Here is a 7,932-nt window from a genome sequence, read left to right as displayed (position 1 = left end):
TTCAATCTGGTTTCCGACCGCATCACAGCACAGAGACAGCACTCATTAAGATAATAAATTATATTTGCTTAAATTGTGATTCTGGCCAAATATCGGTGCTGGTATTGCTAGATCTCAGTGCTGCGTTTGACACTGTTGATCATAATATACTACTAGAGAGGCTGGAAAACTGGGTCAGGCTTTCTGGGATGGTACTTAAATGGTTCAGATCATACTTAGAAGGGAGAGGCTATTATGTGAGTCTAGGAGAGCATAAGTCTAAGTGGACGTCCATGACATGCGGAGTCCCACAAGGCTCAATTCTTGCGCCGCTCTTGTTTAGCTTGTATATGCTTAAACTAAGTCAAATAATGAGAAAGAACCAAATTGGCTACCACAGCTATGCTGATGATACCCAGATTTACCTAGATTTACTAGCAGTAACTAAATCAGCATACTATTTAAAAAACATTGCAAGAATTACATGTTTTGTTTCCAGTCAAGACTTGGAGAAACTTGTTCATGCCTTCATCACCAGCAGGGTGGACTATTGTAATGGGTTCCTCACCGTTCTTCCCAAAAAGACCATTAGACAGCTGCAGCTCATCCAGAACGCTGCGGCCAGGATTCTGACTAGAACCAGAAAATCTGAGCATATCACACCAGTCCTCAGGTCCTTACACTGGCTTCCAGTTACATTTAGGATTGATTTTAAAGTACTTTTACTCGTATATAAGTCACTAAATGACCTAGGACCGAAATATATTTCTGATATGCTCACTGAATATAATCCTAACAGAGCACTCAGATCACTAGGATCGAGTCAGTTAGAAATACCAAGGGTTCACACAAAACAAGAGGAGTCCTCCTTTAGTTACTATGCTGCCCGCAGTTGGAATCAGCTTCCAGAAGAGATCAGATGTGCTAAAACACTAGTCACATTTAAATCTAGACTTAAAACTCATCTGTTTAGCTGTGCATTTATTGAATGAGCACTGTGCAATGTCCGAACTGATTGCACTATATTTTCATGTAATATATCTTTATGTAAATTCATTTTCAAAAAGTAAATTTTTTAATAATTTTAAAATTGCTTGTTTTATTCTTGTTATTATTTTTCTTCATGATTATATTACTTTCTTTTATGTAAAGCACTTTGAATTAACAATTGTGTACGAAATGTGCTATATAAATAAACTTGCCTTGCCTTACTATTTTTCATAGTCAATGTGATGAGGAAAGAGACATTAACTAATCCGTTTTAAGTAAATTAATTTAACAAACTCAAGTCTGGTTTGATTCGTTCAACAGCTCCATTTGTGATAACATTAACGTGAGATTATATGCCTCATTTGAAATGTAAAAAAGATGTAACATTGAGAATCAATGGACAAATAATTGCAAAATGTTTATAAATATCATGATCCAAGAGACAGAACGTGAATGACTCGATATATTAACACTGTGCATGTGCTGCATGAGGATCTCTGTGGTGTTTTAACACTCTAGTGATTGATCAGAAACATGACATATATATATATATAAATATATATATATATGGAAATAAAGACAATTATTAGTAGTCGTTGAGAACAATGTTTCCCGACATAATCACTCACTTTTCTTAGGTTTTCATTTGGAAATTTACTCAAGACTTTTTTTCTATCAAAGTTTAAATTTTTGTTTAGTTTGAAATGTTGAAGTGCTAGGTTTTTAATAGTTAAAGCAGTAAAAGCTGAACACCGATGTTTGTTCCCCATAGTCTAATTCAAACATTAATGATCGAAGTCTGATTTATCTGGCTGTTCTGATCTCAACCTCGAGTCTTCAGGGCTCTTCTGCTCTTGTTTTACTGAAACTCCTTCACTGTTGGGATTTGTGTGATTTTAGTTTTTCTACATAGTGGCTGTATGATTTCGATTTCAAAAATTTACTATGTGGGTGTGTATGGCTATTCTGCACAATTTGTAAAGCCAGTGTGTGTGTTTTTCTGCATCACTGATGATTCATTTCCTATGATAGTCATTAGTGTTCATGAAGCTTACAAATGTGACCACCAAAACCATTTCTGCATTTTATATCCACAACTGTGCTCAGAGAACAAGTTCCTCAAACATCATTACGCTTCATTCCATCCCAACAGAGTCAAAACCTAAAAACCAAAACCTTTTTCAGCAACAGAGGGTAAAACAAATGATAAAACAACAGAAAATATCTTCACAAGTATATTATATTATATAAAATTGTATCTTTAAAGCTACAATTTCATTTCTAACTATACAGAAGATTTGTTGTTGTCTTTTAACCCAAGACAGTTTTGCTAGTTAAAAAAGAAAAGGCAGAGGAATGACATGCATAAACGTAACTAAGTCACAGTTTCCACTATTAACAGATGTTATTAAAATCACAGAAATCTGGAGGAAAATTATATTTACAAAGGATGCTGTACATCAAACGTATAATATGAATGAGAAACAATGTGTGCTCAGACACTGCCAATCTATAATAACTTATACATAATAAAGAGATAACTGTGCAGAACCCTGTCGATTTTGGTCCAAGTATTAAAACATGGCATTGAGCTTGAACACTGATACTTGGGAGGTATATCAGTATTCTTCTTCCTTTTAATAGTTCTACAGACGAGGACACACTGACACAGATCTGTGGACTCTGTAAGACTGAATCCGGTAACATGCAGATGTGTTCAGCTGTGTTTGTCCTCTCTCACAGCTCGAGTCTGCCTCTTCACCACTTGCCCCTCTTGCTCCAGTCTTTAGGAGTGAAATGCAAACATTTAGGGTCGATTCGGAGGTGTCTCTTCTGCATGGCCCGCTCATGACCTTCCACGATGTCCTCTGACAAGGTGAGGATATACTGACCCTGCGGGGAGATGAACAAACCCAACCAGAGTTGAGCAGAAGAAGCTTTTTTTCATAAGATATGAAAGAGCACTCTTCATTGAGAACTGCTCTGAGACTGGAGCAGCAGTATACTCTGAAAACATTGCCTTCTGAACTTAAATAATTACTTTAAGCCTTTTCAGGATTCCTGTTTATACATCCCTGAATTTAAGACTTCTCTTATGCTATTTATTATATTTAAGACTTGTTTATGTGGCATTAAATGTGAATGTAAGAGTGCTCTGTAAACAAGCGTGTGAAGTGACGCTTACCTTGTAATAATTGATGAGGTTGAGGTACTGGAGAGTTGAGATCACGTCTTCTTTCTTGACACTGGTGATCTCACTGATCTCACTGAGAGAATCCACAATTGATTTAAGATTAAACAACCTCTCTAAAGGTTCACTCGAGCGTCTCAGGTGTATGTGACGTTCTTCTCTCAGACTAATCCAATAAGAGTTATCCTCTAGCTTTATAATGGCTGTGAATGGGTGTTATTTGTCAATAGTCCAAAAGAAGCACAATAACATCCCGTGTGTTAATAAAGGCTTCCTGGAGTGAATCGGTGTATTTGTGCGAGAAAAATATCCATATTTAAAACTTTTATCATTTTATGGATTCGTCTGAAAAAGGAAAGCCATATACATCTAGGATGCTTTGAGTAAATCATGGGCTAATATTCATGTTTGTGTGAACTATCCCCTTAAAGGCTTTATTAAAAGCTCGGAGCCCAAAATGCAGTGGGGTAAATCTCAGGAAGAAATGTTTGGGACACATTCAAGCCCCAGGAACCCAGAGTTTAGCATCAGCACCTACTTGATGGTGATCTGTGGGCGCTCCCCGTTGTCTGGCTTGAGGTTCATGAGGATCTCCAGGATGGTCTGAGTCCAGTACGAGCGATACGAGAGCAGACCCAGATCAGACAGAGGCTTCTCTGGGGTGCCCGTCTTCCCCTCCACTTTCGACAGCTCATAACCTCACACAACCACACATTCAGGAGCTATCATTACACAAGCTTCACCCAATGCTTTCATCATTATGATCACATTTCACATGCCTCAGAAGGAAACCGCTAATAAGGCTGGGATCACTCACTGAACTCGATCAGTAGTTTGCCGTAGCCTCTCCTCTGGTAAGGCGGTAACGTCAAAATGCAGGCCACGTTATAGTCTTCTGTTGATTCCTTCTCCTTTAACAGCAGGAAAGCACAACGCTTTTACACAAGCAAGGCTATCTTCATGGCAAAAACGATAAGCTACTAGACACACAAAACACATTCGGTTGATACACTGTAGTCGAAGGCCAGCCGATCTGTGCTTTACCTTGGAGAAGTAGCCGACTATGTGGAAACCCTTGGAGTCATACTCCGTCATTACATAGAAGAGGAACGGATCCGTGTCGTAGTACAGGGTCTTGTGGTCCAGGAAGCATTTGGCCAATAAACACAAGTTCTGGGAATAAGCCTGAGCGGTTGGAGAAAAGAAAAGCAGGTAAAATCCTTGCTCCAGTAAACTGCATGTGTTAAACTCAATCCCAATGATTAATCATCTCACCTTGTTCTTCCTGCCGTCGATCTCAAAGAAGGATATAGTTCCTTTACGATAGATCTCATTCCCCGGCGGGTGTCGGAGGTTGCACTTGGTCTGAGAGAGTAAAACGAGAGTTAGCGGTGTCCCACGGGAGCGTGAAGCGGACAGGGGCGTGCTCTCACCAGGTGTCTCTGCAGACACTTGAGGCTCTTGAGGTACTTGAGGCAGTATTCACACAGGTAGAGGATGGGGAGGCCGGTGAGCTCCTGCGGGTACGGAGAGAAGTACCAGGGCTTGAGCCGGTGCCGGCCCAGCTCGATGCAGTCGATGTTCTTCATGCGTGTGACGATGTCGTCGTGACTGCGGTCCGACACCAGGCTGCCGGTCATGCGAGGGGCTGATGGGATGCCATCGGAGCTGTCCTGGGAGTCCTGAGAGCCATCAGAGACACAACAGACAAACCCGTTCACTCTAGTAATATCTTTATTATTACTCAGCTTCCTAAAAAGACAATCAGTCGGTTTTACAAGATCCAGTGTGTTTCTAGCTAAACGTGAGCACACACACACACACACACACATTAAAGGCAATGGGAAGTAAAGGAGCCGGACCTCTCCTGGCGGTAAATAGATGCTGGAGCAGCGAGGGCTGTTATTCTGGAACACCTTTACCATCTAACAGAAAAACACAAGCGGATGCAAAGCTGTGGGACATTTCACGAGGAAATCAGATGATGAATAGGGAATACACAACATTTGATACGTCTGACGGTGAAGGGAGCAGCAGTCTTATATTTAACTCTCTAAAAATGTGGCAGCAGGAAAACCATGACTTTCAATGTTTTTATATTTTCTTCTGTGATGACACACACATTCAACAGCTTTATTCCAGCCGACAGGAACAATGTTTGACTGTAAGGATGTATTTCATATGTTCGATCATTTCTGGCTAGATTATAAAAGCTGCGTTGTGTTGCACTGAGAAAACATACCTCGTCCGTCCCTCCACAGGTTTTCCTTTTTCTTCCCGGCTGAGGAGGAATGAGACGACGTGTGCTGCCGTTCTTCCAGAAGAGAAAAGAGAAGTGTGTTCAGTGTGTGTTCCCAGAGCGCAGTAACAGGTGTGTGCAGTGATGTGAGGAGTGTGTTTACTGTGGTGAGAGCGGCGAGCGGCTGGTGCTCCTCTCGAGGAGTGATGCTGAAGGACGAGTCTCTGAGAGCCGGAAACACCGAGGCCTGGCTCTCGTCCGCAGAGCTCGGGAGAGAAGACACGGGGGTCACCGCGCTCACCTGAGAGGCCAGAGACACCGACTCCGCTTTCCTCTTCTGAAACACACACACACACACACACACACACACACAGAGAGAACCTAAGAATCTGTGTGCGGTTTCTGTCACCAGAACAAACTCCTTGTACGTGCAAACAAACTTGACATTACAGCTCTCTCTGATTCTGATTCAAGTATTAAAACTCCAGCCACTTACCTCACATTATAAAATAATAATAAATAATAATTATAATTTTTTGAGCCCCAATAATAATGGATAATAATTGAGCATCAGATCAGGAATGATGCTGAAAATCAATCAGACAATCAAAGAGGAATGGATTTCTGAATTACACAAACTACTGTTTTCAAACACATTAAAACAAACTCTGATAGTGAACAAACACAGACTGGAAAGAGCACCGAACAGATTCACTTCAGGACCGGGGGAAACCTCTGAAACAGTTCTGAACTGAATCAAACAGCATTATTATATCTATCATATTGAGCTGTGTGTGTTATCATGAGGACAGATCACCCCATGATGAACATTCACCCTCATTTAGTCTCAAACACTTAAGTTGTGCTTTCTTCTGTGGAAGACATCTTGAAGAAAACACAAGACAACACTTTGAAGACCTTTCCACTCAATTGAAGTCAATAAAATCCCCAAAATAAGAAACTGTGGACCCCGCTTGATTAACTCATCACAGACGCTGCTTCCCTCACACTGCTGCTCAGACAGATGTGGGACGGTTATTACACTGGGTTCAGCCCTTGATCAGAGTTAGGGTTTACTGGTGTATGATGGGGTTTGTCTGTACCGGTGTGGGGAGGGTTTTGCCTCTCGAAGGAGCTGAAGCAGACTGAACGCTGAGATCTAGACTCTTCCTCTGAATACGAACAGAAAGGGAGGTTGGTCAAGGAGCGATTCAGAAAGAAGCTCAAGCACGGTGAAGCAGGACACGCTCTCACCACGTCTCTCTCAGGAGACCCGGGTCGGGACCCCGGCAGGCCGTTCTTCGGCGGCGTCTTGGCCTCCTTTTTGGGAAACTGGAGCTTCTTCATGTCCAGACGGTCAGGAGTCACCCACTCGTCCAGACGCTTATTGACTTTCCAGAAACATAGAAGCAATCAAATAAATAAATCAGATTTTCTCTAAGGTTAGTGAAGAGAGTGAACAAGACTACATGAGAGAGAATGATGAATGTTCATACTCACAGTCAATATAGTGCACATAATACAGCTTTCTCCCAGGCAGCTCTTTAACACTGAGGATCTCAGCCAGCGCTGTGGAGGAACACACACACACACACACACACACACACACACACACACACACACACACACACACACACACATCTAGCAAAGCTGTTTACTGTGATATTCTGGATGTAAACCATGTAACCTAAGTGTCTCGGGACACAACAATCATTCACTGGATCCTAATCTTCTTCATTCAGTTCCAGTAAAGCATCACTGCTCCTCCATATGCGTTAAAACACGTGATTCACGGTTAACGTGAGAAAGACAGTCGCTAGTTAAACTGTTAAACGGGCAGAAAGATGTTAATTTCCCCGTGAGAGACATCTTTTGTTTACACTGCGCTGATACTTACGCCACTCGTCTTCATTCTCTTGGTTTTTTCGCAGCACGGGAAGCCGGCAGCCTTCGATGATTTCGACCTATGATGAGATAACGCCTTTATAAACCACAGCGGGCAACGTTTAGAGAGAGAAAGCGGTTTAAAACAGCATACAAACACACACGGACTGTGAGCATCTTACCGAGGAGTCCGCCATTTTCCAGCGCACAGAATTGTGGGTAAAGAGAAAACTGCAGGGGGCGCCTGTCGTTCAGCTCGAGACATCTGTGTGCTGAGAGACATCATTGTTCAAGGATTCTAAGATGAAAATAAAAAATAGACTGTGCAGTCTCTTCAAAATGTTTTTAAATCCATTGATCACAAACACCAGTATCTTAAATCCTCAAATAAATTAAATTTTCATTTTTTAAAAGTATGTAGCTACATTTATCACACTATACTTTTTACTATATTATATTTGCATCAAAAAAGTATATGTGAGTCTGTTTTAATGCAGAGTATAAATTACATATTTCTACTGACTGCCGTTATCAGTCTCTCTCTCTGTCTCTCTCCTTTCTTTTGAAAGTCTCTCACACTCTCTTGGAGTTTTTCTTTTGTACGCAGCCCATAAGCAAATAGCAATAAATTAATTAAAAAATCTGTATT

General features: G+C 41.2%; 1 protein-coding gene across 2 annotated transcripts; it reads right to left on the bottom strand.

Moving 5' to 3' along the window:
* Positions 1–2,040: 2,040 nt before the first annotated feature.
* kat5b (K(lysine) acetyltransferase 5b) lies at positions 2,041–7,556 on the bottom strand. Of its 2 annotated transcripts, XM_052591651.1 has the most exons (15): positions 7,466–7,556; positions 7,297–7,363; positions 6,900–6,968; positions 6,654–6,790; positions 6,503–6,571; positions 5,563–5,736; positions 5,403–5,474; positions 5,023–5,085; positions 4,594–4,842; positions 4,436–4,525; positions 4,205–4,345; positions 3,978–4,071; positions 3,699–3,858; positions 3,155–3,236; positions 2,041–2,862 (listed from the first exon to the last, which is right to left on the bottom strand). In XM_052591651.1, the coding sequence occupies exons 1-15, from the start codon at positions 7,478–7,480 to the stop codon at positions 2,728–2,730; spliced, it is 1,617 nt and encodes a 538-aa protein (XP_052447611.1). In that variant the 5' UTR covers positions 7,481–7,556; the 3' UTR covers positions 2,041–2,727. The 2 variants fall into 2 exon arrangements, with proteins under 2 accessions (XP_052447611.1, XP_052447612.1); XM_052591652.1 differs by lacking the exon at positions 5,023–5,085 and having other exon boundaries at positions 7,466–7,550.
* Between the last annotated feature and the right edge of the window lie 376 nt (positions 7,557–7,932).

This window comes from Carassius gibelio, chromosome A5, assembly GCF_023724105.1.
Source record: "Carassius gibelio isolate Cgi1373 ecotype wild population from Czech Republic chromosome A5, carGib1.2-hapl.c, whole genome shotgun sequence".
NCBI lineage: Eukaryota > Metazoa > Chordata > Actinopteri > Cypriniformes > Cyprinidae > Carassius > Carassius gibelio.
Note: the sequence above shows the minus strand (reverse complement) of the source record. Positions and strands in the feature narration are given on the sequence as shown.

What these genes read in the sequence shown, in the direction of transcription:
- kat5b (XM_052591651.1), bottom strand. An exon ending in GCAAAACCCTCCCCACACCG is followed by an intron (nt 5,737 to 6,502) that starts GTACAGACAAAC and finishes TGTGTGTTTCAG; the next exon opens with AAGAGGAAAGCGGAGTCGGT. An exon ending in TAGTCGGCTACTTCTCCAAG is followed by an intron (nt 4,072 to 4,204) that starts GTAAAGCACAGA and finishes CTGCTGTTAAAG; the next exon opens with GAGAAGGAATCAACAGAAGA.